The sequence below is a fragment of the Ursus arctos genome, unplaced genomic scaffold (assembly GCF_023065955.2).
Source record: "Ursus arctos isolate Adak ecotype North America unplaced genomic scaffold, UrsArc2.0 scaffold_15, whole genome shotgun sequence".
Taxonomy (NCBI): Eukaryota; Metazoa; Chordata; class Mammalia; order Carnivora; family Ursidae; genus Ursus; species Ursus arctos.
The window spans coordinates 15,213,466-15,234,228 of NW_026622819.1; the positions used below are offsets into that span (position 1 = coordinate 15,213,466).

Genomic DNA, 20,763 nt, shown 5'->3' on the forward strand with positions numbered 1-20,763 from the left:
GCCAAATGAGTATATTCAAATGACTTTCCTCCCTTCCCCGCCCCCCCCCCCCAGCCCGCCACACAGTCTATCAACCTGTACCTGTGAAACAAGGTACCTCTTCTTAAGGTGAGTCATGTGGGAAGAGATAATTTGACAGAGCCATGGTGTTGTAAAATAAATGAGATACAGTGCTTATCCCTTTGTTCAAAATTATATAAGATTTTCAGTATTTTGAAATTTTATATAATCTGGATTGAAATATTAAACTGAAGTATTTGGGGAGGATTTTATTCTAATGACTATTTTATCCTTGGTTGCTATATTTCTTTTTCTTCTCTTTGAGTTTGTTTAGGATTTTAAATCTATTTTATTCTTTTTATTTAAGAAACTTAAAATGAATTTATTGAGTTTTATTAGTTTTACTCAGGAAGGAATTCAAATTTGGGGAAACATTTTTATATTTCCTTTATCATATCATTCCACTCATTCATTTGTTCATTTATTTATCCATGATTCCAAAGTGTTTGGCGTTCTAAGGGGTGTTGCGTTTTCATAACTTGAACTGTCATACAGCTTGCATTTGAATACATTATATACTGACTCCCAACATATTTCCCCAAAATATTTTTCATGGCAGTTTTTTTTTTTTTTACCCATAAATATTACTTCATTGGTTTTTATACCATCATATGTTGGTACTAAGTTTGGCAGAAATGAGGTGGCCCAAATCGGGGAGATAATTTTTATTAGCTCCTATCATGCTATCGGTCATACCAGTTAATGGCACTTCTCATTGAAACTTATTTTTTCAAATCAAGGGGAGCCCACACAGTCATGTCAGATAGCTCAGCTGACAAGCAGGTTGGCACTTCTCTCCTCACTGTTTCCACCTTTGCTCCTAGTCCCTCATTCTCCTCACATCAAATCCATCCCGACCCTCATTGATCAGGAAATTTATATCTAAGAGTAGGAACAATCCAGGTAGTGGACTCATCTAAATCACCTGCATATATGTGATGGACTGAAGGGAAGGTGACAGAGACCTGATTCAGAGCCTGACTCAATGGCTTATTGTGCTAAGCCGTGATTTAAGTTTGCTCTGACAACTGCTCTGGACCGTCTCACAAGGAATGAGATGAAGTTGGGAAAGAAATGTCAGATCCCGGGAAGGGAAAGGGAACTCCAGTTATCCCTCCTCTGGCACCAAATTCTGAATGTATCGTGAAGGCTCACCCTAAATTCTCTCCCATTCATCCCATCAAAGAAGGATCTTGAAAAGGTAATCCTGACAAATCATAACCTGTCTCACAATGTGTACATGGACCATTCAAAGTGAGGCCCACTGGTTTTCAAGCACCAATTTCAGAGAATCGATATACACATGGATGGAGCCTATAAGAAAACATAAATAAGATCCACACAATTTTATAGATGACTCTAAGGTTCTTCACTAGTTGATACTTTATTTTTATAGATTTATAAATAGAAACAAGAGAATGTACGCGTCACCTGAGATCATAGAGTTAATTAGTGGCAAAACTAGGGCTGGGTTTATACAAGTCATTTCTACGAATAGCTGATAATCAGAACATTTTTTCAATATTAAAATATTAATTTTACAATGTGTTTAGCCGTTAGTTTTTAAAGTTATTTCAGAATAGCAAAAAGTTCTAAAATTAAGTTTTGCTACTTCCAGTGTTGCTGATATTTTCTTTGAAAATTATGAGTTTGCACATTAATGAACATATTTCAAAATTACAAATGACTACATTCTGAGTCTGTTGGCTAGGTATCTTCTGAATAACAATAAAAACTCTTACAAATGTCATGAAAAATAAAAATTACATTATAAATGATTGTTTAAACCCAAACTTATGAAATGATTCTGCAAACTTGGATAAAACTGTAGAAACACATTTGAGTTCCAATAAAAAGTGAAGGAGTAAACATATTAAATAGTACCTCTGTTTCATTAGACCTGTGGGAGAGCATAAAACTTAGAATGCTCTCTTGTTTACCCCAAAGGAGAAACTACATTTTTATAAAATCTATTAAAGGGAAGTATTGTTTCATGAAATAATAAAATGTTATTTTACATAATATACCTTAAATGTATCTGTATATTAACATTTTTCAATTAACTTTTTAAGCCTTTACCTTAGTATATAAAAATGGTTTGATAGTGATAGATGAAAACAGAAGGCAAAGATACGTGACTCCTGGTAAATTATCTTTCAGAATCAGGACTTTGGAAGAGTTTATACTAATGTCACTGTGTTCTACTCTTTGTGGTTTAGGTTAGGAAACCTGGAGGGATCAATATTTGTACCTATTTTATTTTATTATTATTTTATTTTATTTTATTTTATTTTATTTTATTTTATGTTTTTGTTTAGTTCGTGAGTTTTTGTTTTAATTTCCAAACACAGAAAAATAATACTTAACTGTCTAAAGCGAGTAACAGTTGTAACCAATTAATACCTAAAGAAATAAAATTTAGACAGTGAAATACTTCCAGTGGTGATGCACTGAACCGCCATGCTCCGCTTTGCTAAGTGCAATTGATACATTTATTTATTTATTTTTAAGATTATTTATTTATTTGAGAGAGCAAGCATGCGCATGCATGAGCGGTGGATGGAGGAGAGGCAAAGGGAGAGGGATAAGCAGAGTCCCAGCTGAGCAGGGAGCCCCATGGGGGGCTTGATCCTGGGATCATGACCTGAGCCAAGGGCAGATGCTTAACCGCTTCAGGTAACCCACCCAGGCGCCCTTGGTACATTTAGATAGACAATTATTTTACCTCAGAGGAGCTTTTGACACTGTTGAATGCTCTATCTGCTTTGATATACTTTTTTTCTTTGACTTTGATGACATTATACTTTACTCTTATTCCTCCCTCTTCTCTGACTTCCCCTTCACTCCGTCCTGCCCTCGCATCCTTCTCGATGCCATGACCACGCTGGAGCTCATCACAGCTCAGCCTATTTTATTATCTCTCTCTTTAGATTTTCCTGCTGTAGTGACCTCAACAAAGTGCACCTCGGGAATCTCAGGGACTTCCAGTAAACATTTTGTTAATATTTTGAAAAAAATTTCATCCAGGGATCTACATCCTATTATCCAAGATCACTTGTGATTTCACCTGAGACATCTTGATATTACCTACTCTTCTACACCTCTGCTCTCACTCTGCTAGTCTAAACTGTGCTGAGCAAGACTGCTGGCCAATTGTGTTGCCTACGTGCTCTCTCTCCATCATGAGACTTGTTCTCTACTTCATTTATAGCCATCTTTTTTCGAAACACGAATCTTATGATGGAACTCTCTTGTTTCTCTTGCTTTAAACGTCTCTTTATACTCGAGAACAAAGCCCATCATCTACTATGCTCAGTGAAGCCCCAAACTGTCTTACTGCTGTCTAAATATCCATCCCATTTCTCTGCCTCATTCTACCCTGCTCTCCACTCCTTCTGTACTGGTGATTTGTTTTTACCTCAGGAACAAAACAAGGAATATCCCTTGCAAAAAAAAGTCTTTCTCAACAATGCATATAGTTTTTTTCATTTTTGTTTTTTTGTATTTTTCTCCCATGTGTGAAAGTACTGAGAAAGGAGCAAAAGAGAAGATTGCTAAGAGAAAGGAAGGAGGGAGAGAACATGCTAGATAAATAAGTATGTACCCACTTTGAACACTGACAGAAAGATTCCTTACACCTACTTCTCTTGTTATAGAAAAATCTGGATTTGTGGTCTCGTTGAAATAGCAGTTTTAAAGAGTTTATAGTAATAGCTTCAAATATGGTTACAATAACTTAGACTATGAAAATGATAACATATGACTAGAGAGAGTGCCTTATTTTTTATTAAAATGAAATATGGAAATCTCAAATAAAAAAATCCTATTAAAGTTAATAAAGTTTAACATCTCTAAGGCCAAAATTATTTAGACTTAGTACTTTAAAATTCAGCTAACACTGATGATTATATAATATTTTCGACTAATAGAAATTGCTACAAGAAATCTATTTTTTATATGGTGTTTACATTCATTTTGGAATGCTATCACTATGTTCTTTGAAATAAATTATAAGAGCCCTTTTAATATGGTATTTGGAATTTTTAATATGAATTTTTTTTTAATGGATCCTTTCCCAACAGATTTCTCTCATAGTCTATCCTTTCTTCTGATATTTCAACTCTTTCATCACATTTGAATCAAATTATTTCTAGAGCAGCTATGGTATCGAGAAAGCTAATTAAAAGGAAGTCTGCACAGCTATATTTTGTGGTCCAAATTTTGTGTTCCTAATTGTGTCCTGTCAAATCAACTGTCTTTCTCTCTTTTCTAATGCACGGCGGGCCATCGTAGGGTACAATTGGAAACACCATCAGACCACATTAGGAGGCAGGATGACTTACCTAGGAGAATGACAACACACAGCAGAATAGCGATTAAGGCCCCTGTACTCAAACCAGCCGAGGACAGGAACGCTTCCGCATGGCAGGTCCGCACGCGCCCATCTCTCTCACATGCACAAACCCTGACGGTGAGGGTGCTGCTGCTGCTGAGAGAGGGGATTCCACCATCAGAGATCATAATGGGGAGATAATACACATCCTGAATAGTTCGACTAAATCTCCTCCGCCTTGTCAGAATGCTGGCTGTGTTATCTATGACAGACATAAGCAAAACAAAACGTACTTAGTAAAGCCTCCATTCAAGATTCACATTTCTTTTAATGGATAAAATGGGTATGCGTGATTTTTTTTTTAATTTTAGTTTTTGAAATGGACACAGGAACATAAAGGGGCGATCATTAAAGAGTGACAAATACATGTTCTTAAGCTGAGATACTGACTTGGAAAAATTAATTGAGCCCAAACTAAAAGAGAAGGGGAGGAGTGGAAGACAGAGGAGCGAAGAAGCAGTCAACATTCTGGACATGGACATAATAGCAAAAAGATTTAAAAGACTACAGATGGCTTCATTCAAAGGGTCCTAAACTTTGACATGAGACAGTGGTCCCCACCCCAAACCTAGTGACTCAAGGTAAGCAATAGGAACACACATCTGTATTATTAGCAAACTATTCAGGTGAGGTTAATGTACAGAAAAGGGGGCCACTGGTATAGATGATAAATTATGGAAAGACCAGATAAATTGATAAACTTTTTCAGACTTAATTGTAATTTGAAGCACTCTTGTTATAGTAGGCGCATCATGGAAAGTTAATGATGAATAAAATAGTTAATTCTACTTTTTAGGTTGTTTTAAAATGCTATATATTACATTAAATGCTTGCATGGTCAATCTGTGGATTACAGATGTTGATCAATCCACACAACCCTATAAGGAAGAAGACATTAAATTTCTAAGTTTTTAGGAAAAATCATTTTTACTATAATAATAATTAAAAAAAAAAAACCCTGAGACCCAGAGGATAAATTGCCTGAAGTCATAGAGCTAGTGAGTCATCAGGATACAACCTCAATACATTCTAGAACCCTGCTCAAAACCACAATGTCATACTGCCTTTTTACCCATTTATCTCTAATTATATTGGTGTTCTCAAAGTACACGTAGTATATGGTTATCTTAGTATTGTTAGTCCACATTCCAGCAAGTCTGTTGGCCAAAAGTCCCTTCTGGTGTACACTTAGAGGTGCTGTGCAGATTCCCTGCATGGAATAACTAGTTGCCCTAGCTGTAGATTATCACCTGGCCCTATGTTGTGTCCCTCTGGAGCAGCACTTCATCAGTGACTCATTGCTCCAAGGTTACATGGGTGGAGCCATTTCTACTGAATGTAGACATAGTGAACAGCAGGTTTAGTTCCAGAACTTTACTCTTGGGTCAGCTGTGAGGCATTAAATTTGCATAACAGCTCAATTTCTCACTCTGTTCAACCTTCCTCCGCCCACTGCCCCACAGATGTTGATCTCAAGGGCACACTCCTATAAACAACCTGCCCTCTAAACCCAGGTCAGAGTTTGCTTCCAGAGAACCTAACCTGCAACTACACCTATGAGTTAATTAATTACTTTCCACTAAAAAGTAAGTGAATCATTAAATAATTATATTTAGGAACTCTTTTATCTCATCAATTTTTTTATTCTGAAAATTGGAATTCTGTTACATTTAAGTATGTTTTAGATAGTCATGATACAATACCCTACAGCTATGCTTTCTTGATTTTACATGGCCAAATTAATGCAATAGAAAGATAATAAATTTTTCAAATATTCAATGGAATACAGGTAATAAAACACATGAATCATATATATGTATTTATAATCACATACACACATACACATAAGATTATATATGTATACATATACATAAAATTGAAGGTTTGTTATAAAGCATAAATAACCTAATGAATAATTACAAAAGGTTTTCTTACCCAGTAGAAAAGGAAAAAAAGAAAAGTAATGTGTCAATTGTCTATTCTGAAACAAGTTGAGAACAGAGAAAGAAAAAGTGCAGAAATTACATCATGTCTATTGTATAACTACAACAGTCACAAGCACTCTCCCAGAAACCTGAGCTTTGAGGAAGCACATCTCTTGGCTGTAGGATGTTGCATCATGATTAATATAAACTTCCCTATATGTACAACCCTCTAGTCTTAAGGCAAAGGTACGAACTAAGTGCTCACAGGCACAAACACGTTTGAGAACCTCACTGCTGGCCTCTGAAGAAGAGATATAAGGCACTGGTCCTTGATTTCAATAAACATGATTAATAATGTGTAGAATGACCTAACACGCGATGGTAGGTGTGGACTCCCTTTTATGGCTCTGACCTAATGCTCATTTTATATTCTTAATCTGGAAGCATACTCTCTTTCAGAATAATTATTGGAAGTGCAATCAGAAACATAGTCAGAAACAAGGAGAAAGCCAGAAAATGTTTCTAGTGCACCTTAAGTTCTTAAATAGAAAGCTCTCAGACACAGAGACATAAAAACATTCTTTCTGTTTTGTTTTCCAGTTGAAGTTCTGACTTTTGAAAAGAAAAGAGGATTCAGGAAGCAAAGAGCTTCCTACCTAGAGAGATTTAGCAGAGCAGAATAATGAGCTTCTGGAAAGGGATATTTTGTATCTAACCGGAACAGCAAAAATGTACTTCACTGAAGGCTCACTGAACTTGAACAAGAAAACTTTGAACGAAAATGAAAGAGGTAAGAAGATATATATGCATACATATACATACATATCTTATTTACTTTTATACTTATCTACAGTGAACAAAATTTGTCTTGTTGAAACTGCAAAATTAGGTGTCAAGAGCAACAACAAATCTCTAAACTTGAAGTATAATTAAAACAGTATAAACCAAGTATTATAGAAAATTTTGACTTCCAAGTGGATAAAAAATTAATATGAGCTGAATAAAGGGCAACTATAGTAGGATGGAACATCTGTGAATGAAAGCGCTAATTATCAATGCAAATAAAGGACAGTCTCTAATAATGTGTACCCAAGTTTGGTTCTTAATTCTAGTTCTCAATAGTTTGGATGACGACAGAAGCTCATAGAAAATCTTGGAAGCCAAGCAAATATATTTGGTTAGGATTCAAAAAGACACTGAACAGCTAGCCCAAAGACCTTAAACTAAAACACTGTGAAACAAAGATGCATATTAGATGGTAAAAATATCATATAGGAGAGATCCTAACAGTGATTATTTTGCAATATACATCTCTGAAAGCAGGAATGAGGACATAGGGAGGTCAAAAACAAAAACAAAAAACAAACTAAAACAGTCTTGGAATAATTCAGTAAAGGTATGGCATATCTACACATCTCTTTATTGAGAAGACTGCACTGGAACACTGCATACTTTTGAGTCTACTAGCTTAAAAGTGCTATTTTACCCCAATGGGTGTTTTAGAGGACTTTGGGTTGAGAAACAAATTAGAAAAATATGTCACATGAAGAGTCTTTGAAGCAATAGTGTGAAAATTCTGCATGTCCCATATGGATTCAGGTGACCAAAAGGTCTCAAAATGGCCAGAAAAACTGGGAAACTCTCTTAGTAATTCATGTCTTTCTGAATATAATCAATATATTCCTGATATTCCCAGCAACTATATCTCAGTGTAATTTGGAAATATCCTTGAATGTGGTTTAATCTTTCAAAACAGATGACAAAGCATTCTTTATTTTGATATATATTCTATTTCTTTTTCTTGAAAGGATACGGGCACATACAGGAGAAGGTAAGGAGACAGCTGTGCATATATAAGTTCTGACTCATGTACACACTTTAAAAATAGTGAAAGAAGTGAGATTTGGAGTTCTTTGAAAAGCGATCATAAGAATAAAATTCATTTTGGAGCTCTAAGAACTCCAGGGACTTTATAACTGATTGATAATTCATAATAAGCTTTTACAATAAAATATATTGTTGAATAGATAGGTACACTTGCAACCTCTATGTTTCTACAGGGACAGAAGGCTACAAATATGATAGTACAATGCAAGTTGTATATTAGTTCTGGAATTCAGACATAATTTTCTGAAACTACTATTACGTGTCCTATTTTCTTTAACATTTTTTTTTAAAGATTATTTATTTATTTAGAGAGAGAGAGAGCAAGGAGAGGGGTAAAGGGATTGGAAGAAAGAATCTCCAGCAGACTCCATGCTGAGTGTGGAGCCTGATGTGGGGCTTGCTCCCACAACCCTGAGAACATGACTTGAGCCGAAATCACGAGTCACACACTCAACTGACTGAGTCACCCAGGTGCCCCTTTTTGTTTAATATTTTGAGAGACACTGAAAGATTCTAATCTCTGTGCTACTTGTGTAAACTGTAAAACAATTGAAGTTAAAAATAGGGATGCTTTTTAAATACTCTCTGGGGCAAAAACAGATCATATATTAAAGTCCAATATTTGCCTTATATCTTGTTAAGTATTAAAACTATGTGTTCTTCAAAACACTTAAATTATTAGACACCTAAATGCTCCCTGCCATTTCATAGAATTCTTTGATAATGCAGGTATAAATATGCTTTAACTCAAGCATAGCCATCAGACTATTAAAATAATATTTCTGAATCCATCAGAACAACAGAAGTGTTTGAGATCCCCAGATGTGGATCTCTAATTGAACTAAACTTTTTTTTTTTTTTTAATCTGTCTGAAGTGAAAGCGAAACTTAATTTCACCAGACAGATAAATATGCGTGGCTTCATATTGTTCTCATTTATTTTCTGGTCTTCCAGCAGCAATAAGATCCACTCATCATTTAACTATGATCGGAGCCCATGCATGAAACAATGCTCTTTTGCTTTTCTGTAAAGCTCCTTTCACATAATAGGTACTTGATAAATAATGATTTGAACTACACTCAGCAGGAGCTTGTCTTCTGTTACAGTCTCCTTATTATGTTGACATGTATTAAGACATTAAAACGAAAATGAATTTATATATCCTGCAACACTTAAGCAGCATTATCTCCTCATGCTCTGTACTAAACATGCATTCCTTCTCTCCTGCTTCCTGGCTTCCCCTTCTTTTAGCTTCGAATTGCCCTAATATCAATTTTCAGACTCCTGCTCTGCCTGTTCATTTAAGTTTGTAAACATCCTCCTGGCCTCACTTGCATTTCTGCCAAGCACAAGTGTATGATCCAATATGTCATTATGTTCTTAGTTTGCACCCTGGAATGTCATCCCTTTGACCATCTGCCACACTCCTTCTTGATAATCTTTAAATCTCAGATAAACACAACCATCCAATGTCTAAGGTTTCTGCTTTCAGATTCATTAAAAAGAAAATATGTTAGTAAAATAATTATAACCATCTCAACTGGCTCCACCAAGTGTGTAGAGAAACTTAGACTATGCTCTCAAAGGAGATTAGTAATCAATCTATTAATATCCATTCTTTTTTTTAAAAAAAGATTTTATTTATTTATTCGACAGAGATAGAGACAGCCAGAGAGAGAGGGAACACAAGCAGGGGGAGTGGGAGAGGAAGAAGCAGGCTCATAGCGGAAGAGCCTGATGTGGGGCTCGATCCCAGATCACCGGGATCACGCCCTGAGCTGAAGGCAGATGCTTAACCGCTGTGCCACCCAGGCGCCCCTATTAATATCCATTCTTTATCAGATGCTAGGCAGTAGCTATTCTGAGTTTCTTTTGCCATTTTCTTTTGAGCCCACATCTTCCACTCACAGCAGGAAAACATCTTTCCCCAAAAGAAGCTACCATCTATTATCAGCATTTTAAAACCACGTTTGAAACTGCTCAATTCGTCTTTGCCATTCATTATGTCTGTATATACAAGACTATGTATTAGAGACTTAAAAAAGAACATAAATACATCTGAAGCAAAAATATGAATCTTGAAGAATATCAGCAAATCTGCTCATGAATAACACATGAATTTGCATAAGTGTTAATAACTGTGGAGAAGGTGATAAAGACAAAAAAAAGAAGCTTTTAAAATAGAAATTCAACCCAAAATTCAAAATATTCATGAACATACCACAATAATATAATACTTGTAGAGGTAGACATAAGAGTAGTTTACAAAAAAAAAGAAAAAAAAAGTGTATGAACTATAAGAGAAACCCTTTACCCATTATTTTTTTTTTAAAGATTTCATTTATTTATTCGACAGAGATAGAGACAGCCAGTGAGAGAGGGAACACAAGCAGGGGGAGTGGGAGAGGAAGAAGCAGGCTCATAGCGGAAGAGCCTGATGTGGGGCTCGATCCCATAACGCCGGGATCACGCCCTGAGCCAAAGGCAGACGCTCAACCGCTGTGCCACCCAGGCGCCTCCCCCTTTACCCATTATTGATCACATACCTTTAACAACTGCTAGTATTCTTAGTAGGGAATGGGTGAATCAAAGTAGAAGATGCTCTGTTTGGAGTAACTAAATTTATAAACACTGAAGGAGATCGTAAGGATAAATCCTTAGCTTTAAAAAGCAAACACATAATCCTATTTATGAAGTCATGAATGTTTCCCCTGCCTCAGGGCAGAGGGTGGAGTACAAGTCCTACAGGAGTCATTACGTCCTTCCAACCAGTAAGGCAGAGAATAAGCTACAATTTCCCAGAAACCAAACCGAAGAGGCCTGGAACGGTACAGCTAGTCATATTTTTATTTTTTCTCCTTTTATGTTTTTGCACAAAGAATATGCGTTTTCTGTCCTTTTGTTGTCACCGTGAGTAGGAATATAAAAAGGGGAAAGGCGGTAGAGTCGGACAAATACATTAAGGAAAAATATATAGAAATAAAAAAAAATCAACAGAGATTAAAATAACTAAGAAGAAAAGAATATTTTCCTATCTAGAGCAAAAGGGCCACTAAAACAAGCCATTATATTTGCAAGTCACGCTTCCCCGTTTTAGGGTCAAGATGGTATGTGACCTGTTTGCCTTCTCAAAAGTCACATTTTGAGTCTCTACATTCTCTTAAAGGACAGTGTGATTCGATCAGGTGTGACAGCACTCATGTTAGTAAGGAGCACTGAGAGTTGACTGGGAGGGAAAGGAGGTGTCTCAAAGCACCGAAACAGCGAGTCTCGGCCTCGCCGGGCCGCAGGTAAGTCTGAGCAAGTCTGAGCGAGGGAAGCTGCCACAGATCCACTGTAGGATGTTTGAGGCATCGTTCGTACTATACTCTTAGCTCAGACTATGTGTGTGTTATTTTATTTAGGAAGGGAGAGACTGCTAAATGGTCTCTTGAAGCCCTATGGATAAAAACAGAATTTTAAATGGTTATACTCTGTAGAGGAATTAAGCACATTACACCACCAGCTGTGAGTTCTCATTTGGAGGACAAAGATAAACTGTGGGAATATTGACTACTACAAAACTGATAATGCCAAAGAAGGAGAAAATATACATGAAATCTCGGGTGGTTCCCAGTATGTATCCAACTAAATAACTGCATTTCACTACCAATGGACTGTGACATCTGAAAGAAAAGGCCTGCAAAAGACAGCTTTTTTTTTTTTTTTTAACAGATAAGACTTTTTTTTTTTTTAAAAGCTTTTATTCATCCATTTGAGAGAAAGAGAAAGAGCGAGAGAGAACCAGCAGGCGGAGGGGCAGAGGGGGAGGGAGAAGCGGACTCCCTCCTGAGTAAGGAGCCTGAGGCTGGGGCTCCATCCTAGGACCCTGAGATCATGACCTGAGCTGAAGGCAGACACTTAACTGACTGCGCCACCCAGGCTCCCCCAAAAGACACCTTTTTAACAACTTTTTAACATAGTCAAATTTGAAAATAGTCCTTATCTTAAACTCAATGTAAAGTTAGATATCCTTTCACCAAACCCAAGTAGCCATAAGGAAAAACACTATTTTCCAGGATTGCCTTTTAAATATTTTGCTAAAAATCATGAAACAACTTATAAATAATATGACTGTCATTTTTAGAAGTATAAATGGATATTGCAAAGAAACAATACAAGGTAATAAAAAGAAAGAAAAAAATCTTCAAAATGCTGCAGCAAGGTGAATATGATGATAGTCTACAGATTCTTTTGTTTAGTATGATTAAAATGGTAATCTTCAGGGGCGCCTGGGTGGCACAATGGTTAAGCGTCTGCCTTCGGCTCAGGGTGTGATCCCAGCATTATGGGATCGAGCCCCACATCAGGCTCCTCCGCTATGAGCCTGCTTCTTCCTCTCCCACTCCCTCTGCTTGTGTTCCCTCTCTCACTGGCTGTCTCTATCTCTGTCGAATAAATAAATAATTAAAAAAATAAATAAATAAAATAAAATGGTAATCTTCAGTGCAGCTCATTCATTTAAAAATGTGGTATTTGGAGTCATTCATTTTTAAACAATGGGAGTATCTACGAAAGTGGAAAACACATATCTGAAGAAGAGAACTGAGAGACAAATATGAGTAGTCTATATGTTCTTGAAAGCAAATCATCAACAAAATTATGATAAACATTTTCAAATTTGAAAGGCATATCAAATGTGATTTAGAGCCCTCCAAACAAACAGATAGGAGTGTGCATATAGTTACAAATGATCTCTTCCCCTAGTAAAATCTGTAAGATTTACAAATGCACTTGACAATTAGAATTAAGCCTAGGAATTAGGCTGGCAAATCTCCTTGCATCAAATAAAACCTAGTCCCTCAAGAGGCAGCATAAAGACCATGAAGCAGCACAGATTTACCTGGTAGACTAACGATTATTTTATATTGGGGGATTAGATTATACTTTTATATTACAAAATGAATGAACAAAGTTATTGTGTGCACATAACCCTGGTATAAGCTTATACTCCTGGACTTCGTGACATCATGGCTGCAGTTCATTGGCTATAGATATTTGATTAAGAAGTTGGAATTAAACAATGGAGTTTTTGAGGCTAAAACGAAGTTTACCTACTACAATTTAAAGATTAAGTGGTTGGGGGCACCTGGGGCGCTCAGTCCATTAAGTGTCTGACTCTTGATTTGGGCTCAGGTTATGATCTCAGGGTCATGAGATCAAGACTTGTGTGGGGCTCTGTGGTTGGTGGGGAGTCTACTTGAGATTCTCTCTCTCCCTTTCCCTCTGTCCCTCCCTCAGTCCCTGCACTGTCTCTTTAAAATAAACAAATAAATCTTTGGAAAAAAACAAACAAACGAAGATTAGGTGGTCATGGGAAAAATTTCATTTTAATCAGGAAGCATTTCATGCTTTTTTTTGTTGTTTAAAGTAATGTAATTTTAAACTGTTGTGACTTAAAAATTATCTTCTGAACTCTTTATTTTAAATAAAACTGTATTATTATAGTTAATACATGTTAGCTATGATAAATAAGGTCATTATTAAACAAACAATATATATTTTACTGTATGTGTTGTAAAAAGAAAAAGTAGAAATCCTTCATTTGGTTATTCTCCAAATTGAAGTCTTTAGTATTGAATAGGTAACGGTCCTAATTTTCCAGATAAATAATGAAGATTTTGGTTAAGTACAAAGTTTTCTATCCACCCACGGTTTGGTACTCCAGCTACTAAAGGATTAATGGCAGAATATCCTTTTTTTTTTTTTTTTAAACATAGGATATAGCACAGTGCTTAATACTGATTATCTTCTCAACAGTGAATACGATGCCTGGGTCTCTGCTTTGCCACATCTCTCTGGCTAGATTCTTCTAACTGATGTTGCATTTTTTCATCTCTATGCTGTCTCAACTCCCCATCTAATTGAAAAGTATTCTTAGATTCACTCTACATAGCAGAACGGATCCTATCTTTAAAGTCAAAACATGTTCCACGTCTTTTGAACAATACAACTTTTAGTGTATTTAAAGTAACTCAAGTTTCATTGCCTTCAGTCGCAAGTAACATTTCATAACATCCTGGTTTCCCCAACTAGATGGCAAGTTCCCTGAAAGCAGGAGCTTTGTGTTTTAACGCCTAACATTCTGGACAGCTTAGACCACTCACTGCCTTATACACCGGAGACAGTGCATGCCACCTTACAGATTAAGTGGTAGATGTTAATCTAAGAGCTGACTACAGAATTCCTTTTAGAGAAAACAAAACAAAACACATTCGTTCTAAGAAGAGAGAGTAAGAATGGTGATGAATAGTGACATACTATGAATCTTCTATAGAATGCTGGAAGCCAGTGTAAATGTCAGGCAATGAAATAAAGCTCTGTGTGTGTGTGTGTGTGTGTGTGTGTGTGTGTGTGTGTGTGTGTGTATTTCAGGTGCTTTGCTTCATTTTTAAATTAAATACAATAAATAAGTATATTCTTATTGAAAATATCCGAAGTCCATTTCACAGACATTTCTTAAGAAGCATGTTTTCTATATTATCATTATTGCTCATACATGTGATTAAACTCTACACTTAAATCATTATTTCTGTTTGATGTGTAATTATATATTGTTCATTTTATACTTTGTCTTTACCTTTTCAGACATTTAATCTTATCTTATTTTCATTTGGCTGCTGTAGCTCCAAATATTTTATCCATGGAATTTTATTATAATTGAGAGTTTTTAGAATTTCTGAGGCATTCAGCATTTTAAAATACTCTTCCCTAATTGTCATATGAGTGGTATCTTAATAGGAAGAGGATTATTTTATTGTAGTTTTTTTCAAATGTCACTAACTGAAGACCCATTGACTATTAGTTTGTAATTTTGCAAATGAGTACTTAAGGACCATTTATTCTCTTTACAATTTAAATTCATTGTCTGGAAATTGGTAAAATTATTTTCTTATCCGTCAAGTTAGGGAATTTCTCTGGGATTATATATATGTGTGTATATATATATATATTCTATCAATCTTAAATATTTCTTTACTCAGAGTAATTTATTTGGATATTTCATATTATGTTTCCATCTATGTATTTATATTTTAGTTACCTTCAATGTGCTTTTTATAACTTGTAGCCCTTCAAATTCTTTATATTTTGATCTCTCTTCAGAAGCATGAAATAGTAGTAATCATCTCCATATCTCCATTTCATGAAAGAGGAAACGAAGATAACACTGATAATAGGGACTTGGCAGTGGTCTCACATATAATCAGCAGAGAACCCAAGTTTCAAATAGAGGCAACCTATTTCCAGAATCTACCTCTAAAACAATCTTTTTTTTTTTTTTTTTTTTTTTTTTTTTTTTTTTTTTTTTTTTGCTGCTTTCCCCCGTATTTTTCTTAACAGATATTTACTTAAACTTTCCTCTGTGTCAGACATCATGGTAGGAGTTAGGAATACGGCAGGTAAATAAATCAGACAAAAGTCCTTGTATTGCTGGATCTTACAGTCTAAATGGGGAGAGAGCCTACAGTGTGACAAGTGCTATGATTAGGGAGATGCCCATTATCGTATAACCATCTGTTATTAAAAAAAAAAAAAATGGATCTGCTCTGGCTGATGACTCTTGGGCACTGAGTATTGGTGGCTGAAGTGCTGGCCAATTTGCTCTTAAGGGCGTTCACTTTTTCCAGTTATGATTCAGTGTACGGATGGAGTCAGGGTTTCCCAGACTTTGATGAAAAGAGGGAAGAGACGGAAACTTGGTAGATAATAGAAACCAGGAGAGGCAGCAAAATGCCAAGGGCCTCAAAAGAGCAGGAGGTGCCTAAGGACATGGACCCTACCTCTCAACCCCCTTAAGAGAGTGTGGGGAAAGCACTGGTCTCTTGGTCAGTGTTGCTTCTGCTTCCATTGCTTTGATTACTACTTCGGTTTTCAGCAGTGTCCATTTGAGTTTTCTCATTTCACCAGAAATTTTAAATTGGCCATGTTTTCATGTATCCACTCAGAAAGTCTTTTCTAGATATTTCAGTATGGCTTTCTCTTTCTAATAGTAAGTTCATCCTAATACATACTAACTGCTTCTGTCTTTCAATCTACTCAACCTTTGCAATGCCCTCTGATCTTCCACTTAGGGAAGTTCTTTGAGCTTGGATTCCCAGTGATTTCTCCAACATCGTAAGAGGGAGTGAGTGGATTTGGGTCAGCATTTAAATATCTTCTTGTGAATCTCAACACCACACTGCTTTGGGGATGACTTTCTGGATCTATCCCCAGGCCCAGTTTATTTAGCTGCACATAGTTACCCTACAGATTTAGAAGAATGAGTTTGCAATCTATTTTTATGCTACAATTTCTTTCATCTATTATTCCTTTCAGATACGTGCTAAGCTGGGCTGTTTTTTCATTGTACTCTGTTCACCCATACTTTTGGTACCAGTGTGTACATTGAGCACACGGTACTTTGGGAGAAGGACTGCAGCAGACATTGGGGAGTAACAGGACAAACAGAAGCCAGAGAAATACGAAAAAATCAGCTAAGGTGGTACCGGGCACAGAGTGACAATGTTGTTACCCAATCCAACTATCAGAAATTTTGCAAAGGATCTTGGTTTTGTTCAGTATATAGGATGGTGTTCTGAACCAATTTTAATTAAATATTAAGGAATGAATTTCTGCAGCTTATCAGTGAACATCCAAGGAGCCAGCATCTCTATGATAATTAAGTTATTACTCAACAGCATCCTTTCTTCTGAGCCCAGTTCATATCCCAACTATTTAACAAAACTGTTGCCAAACAATTCTTGTTTTATCAAATGGGGGTCTAGGTAAATAGTTTTTGACTGACCAATACTCTTAGTGATAACAAAGAGAAAAGCCTGAACATTCCAAGAAAATGTCTGTTTAAGGGCATACAGGAACTGCTGAATCAGATAACGGGATGGGGCAAGATTCCAGAGAGGGGAAGCACGTGAACAGGGGGCTGCTGATTGCAATGCATTTGCTTGTACTAGAAACTAACGGGAGGATGGAATTCCAACCTGGGGACAGAGAAACTAGAACGTGTAGAAGTCTCCTGGGCCTGCAGTCAAATTGGAAATTGAGGGGCCTTAAACACATGGCTGGCTTTCCCTAAAGACATTTATTAGATTGAAAGTTTAAATTAGAAGTTTAATTGAAAGTTGAGCAGAAATCTAAAACTCTAAGTGGAAAAGGTCTGGAATACACAGAAGAGCTGTTTTGTTTTGTTTTGTTTTTGCCCTTTCTTTGTATTGAACAGATAATAGTTAAAGTTAGGGACCAGGGCTATGGTCCCAGTACACAAACAAGCTCCCAGTTGGAAGTTCTAGAGGGCCCTGTCCTAACAACGGGGCACAGATTGGATCTGAACAAAACTACAAATCAATACACCACACATGACATCTAACAAAAAAATTACTAGACATACCAAGAAACACGACCATATGTCCCAGTACTGTCTCTCCAATCTCCCCGATGACAGAAACCTGTCATCTTGTTGAGGTACGAGAGTTAGTTGACACGATTGTAAATTCGTTAAGATTAATATGTTTAAGAAATAGAGGAATAAAGAAAGGACAACTAATTTCACTAGAGATTTATCTTTCTACTAAAGGAAAGAAATTGCTTTCAATGAAAACAATCAGTGTTTGGGCTACAGTTTCTTTGGACATATTTTGTTTTGATAGGACCCTTTGTTTCTTTGAGCAGAGTATTAGCTGCATGCTGGTGTTTTCTACAGATATACCCACAGTGTATGTCAGAGGGAATACTGAAAAATAGGCCCCAAAGAAAGAGATTTTTATGTAAATAGGATGGAACATGCGAAGAGACATTTGTTCTCCGAGATCTGACTTGCTATGAGGACATTAGTGACGTTATATGATGGCGGGCTTAAACACGGTTAAGGTATCTGTCTCTGGAATAAGCTTAGTATACATATATGAGTAAGTTATAATAAATAAATAGGTTTTTTTTTTTTACAAAAGTTTTTAGTACGAATTAGTCCAATGTTGTGTCAAGAGGGATTGAGATTTTACCAGACTCACGTGCTAACAAGTTAGTCTGCTACAGATTTATGGATGCTGCCAGAAGATACAAGGCTCCTGGGTCAGGCACAAAGGACTTCATTACTCATGTCATAGCATGCAGCACGGGCTCTCATTCAGAACATAGAAGATGGCGTTAGAAGATAGCGAGAATGCCTCCCTCCAGAGTAGAGGGCAGGTTTATTTATCACCCCATTATATAAATATAAGGACAACCTCTGGGGAAAAGTCCAAACCAATTTCCTTGTGGCTCATTGTAGTATATTGGAATTCCCTAGTTTACGGTTCCTCCGCTGTGAAACTAACCCACGGCGTGCATACCATGCAGCTGGGCCACTCCACATCACTCTCCAAGAGCTTGGCGTTAGAGGAAGCAGAGAAAACGTCAAGTTCATACTGCTTTCCATGCCATGAGAAATGAAGCATTTATCTCTGACCCAGGAGTATGGAGCCTTGTGCCGGCATCCATGAAATTGGGTCAAAACTCACTGCTTACCACGTAAGTAAGGTCTAATCTCAACATCAAGGTGTGAAGGCTCTTATTACACATCTTCAGTGATTACTTAGTTGTTGAACCATTGACATGCCCAGAGTTTGCTTTTATTTTTGACTACTGGGATGCACGTGCCATTTATGTTATTGTCTTATGTTTATGTGTAAGTTCATTAATAGTTTTGAACACATGCTCATATGTCATGGGTTTATTTACCTTTTTGTTATGGCTCTTCTGTTAATTACTTATTTGTATCCTTTAACTATTTTGTTTCCTACTGGGAAAGCTTATTTTGTTTTGTAACTATATTCCTGATGCTAATCCTTACTCATTCATAAATATGGCTATATCTTACCCTAGTTTATAACCTGTTTTTAAGATTTGTTTAGAAATCATTTGATGCAGAAATACGATTTTAATATTATCACATTTGTTAATGTTTTATGAATGTGCTATTTGTGTCTTTTACATGAAGTCCTCTTCTACCCCATTATATAAAATTTGTTCACTTCATTTTCTTCCAAAATTCTTTATATTTTACTTGTACAGTTAGTTCTTTAATATATGTATAATTTATATTTGTGCATGTATTTGAGAGATTCTAATTTTAGTTTCTCTAGATATAGAAACAGTTGGTCCGTTTCTATGTACTTTTTGAATTACCCTTTTCCACGATGGTTAAAAATGCTACCTTTGGGGGCGCCTGGGTAGCGCAGTCATTAAAGCGTCTGCCTTCGGCTCAGGGCGTGATCCCGGCCTACCGGGATCGAGTCCCACATCGGGCTCCTCCGCTATGAGCCTGCTTCTTCCTCTCCCACTCCCCCTGCTGTGTTCCCTCTCTCACTGGCTGTCTCTCTGTCACATAAATAAATAAAATCTTTAAAAAACAAATGCTACCTTTATCTTCTATCAAGTTCATACATTTATATATAGATTTAGATATCTAATAATTTTATTTCAATCCCCTCAATTTGTTGTCCTCTTCTCTTTATTTCCATACTCCTACCCTATTTAAGGAGCATTTCATTATTTAGTGCTGGTCTCAGCCTATCCATAACCAATGTTGTGGCTGAACCTGCGCTGGTGATTCTTATTATGATTATAAGATACTCCTCAGCAATAACCATCAGGAAACTTTGGAAAAATGTTTATTACTTACATGTCCTGGAAAATTACATGGCACACCTGGGTCCACACAGAAAGGTGGAGGGTAGAGAGAAAGAGAATGTGGGGGGGCCTTGAAGTTCTGCTGTTCTTGGGGTCAAGGATAGGCCTATGGTTTTGGAGGCTCACTCTATCAATGAATTTAAAACATAAGAGTGAGAATTTAAAAAACAAGGAGAATGAGAAAGAGAGAGAGAGAAGGCCCAAATGGTCAGTTATCAAAATCAATTAAGATCTCTAAAACAAAGAGTCTCAGGGGACAGGGGGAAGAGGCCTGGATCTTTATCTAGTCCTATGGCTGGCAATGTGTTTATCCAGCTAGCCCTCTTTGAAGTGAATTCCCCTTTGAAGTAGAAGCCTCTTTGAAGTTGATGCTGGCAATTGAAGCTTAAGTCATGCACTTGCATTACAAAAAAAAAAAAAAAAAAAAAAGCAAAAGAAAATCCAACTGTCTGGGTTTACACTCACTACATTCATCTTTATAATGTCTTCATATCTGTTAGGATATGCCCTCTTCTCTTTCTTCTAACTATATATCTCCTTCATTTTTTTAATACATTCTTGCTTTTCTTAATGCTTTGCTATTTGCATTTTATTAACAGATTACTAAATTCAGTTTATCATTAAAAATATATTTAATTTATAGATTAATATGATAATCTGCTCTGATTCACAAATTGGTAAATATATTATTTTTCTTGCATGGTTTTATATTTTCAGTAACATTGCTCTTCACATAGGATAAACTTGAACATTATACATTGAATTTTTTTTTCCTTTAATGATTTTAGAAGGGTT

At 36.3% G+C, this 20,763-nt stretch overlaps 1 protein-coding gene across 2 annotated transcripts in view; it reads right to left on the minus strand.

The window, feature by feature from the left end:
- Positions 1–20,763, minus strand: part of CDH18 (cadherin 18) — a 310,963-nt gene that overhangs the window by 4,309 nt on the left and 285,891 nt on the right. Inside the window, exon 10 of one of the 2 annotated variants that reach the window (XM_026506724.4) lies at positions 4,404–4,655. In XM_026506724.4, coding sequence (XP_026362509.3) covers positions 4,404–4,655 — 252 coding nt within the window. Of the gene's footprint in view, positions 1–4,403; positions 4,656–20,763 lie in introns of those variants that run through there. The other variant, XM_057312395.1, reaches the window with a different exon arrangement.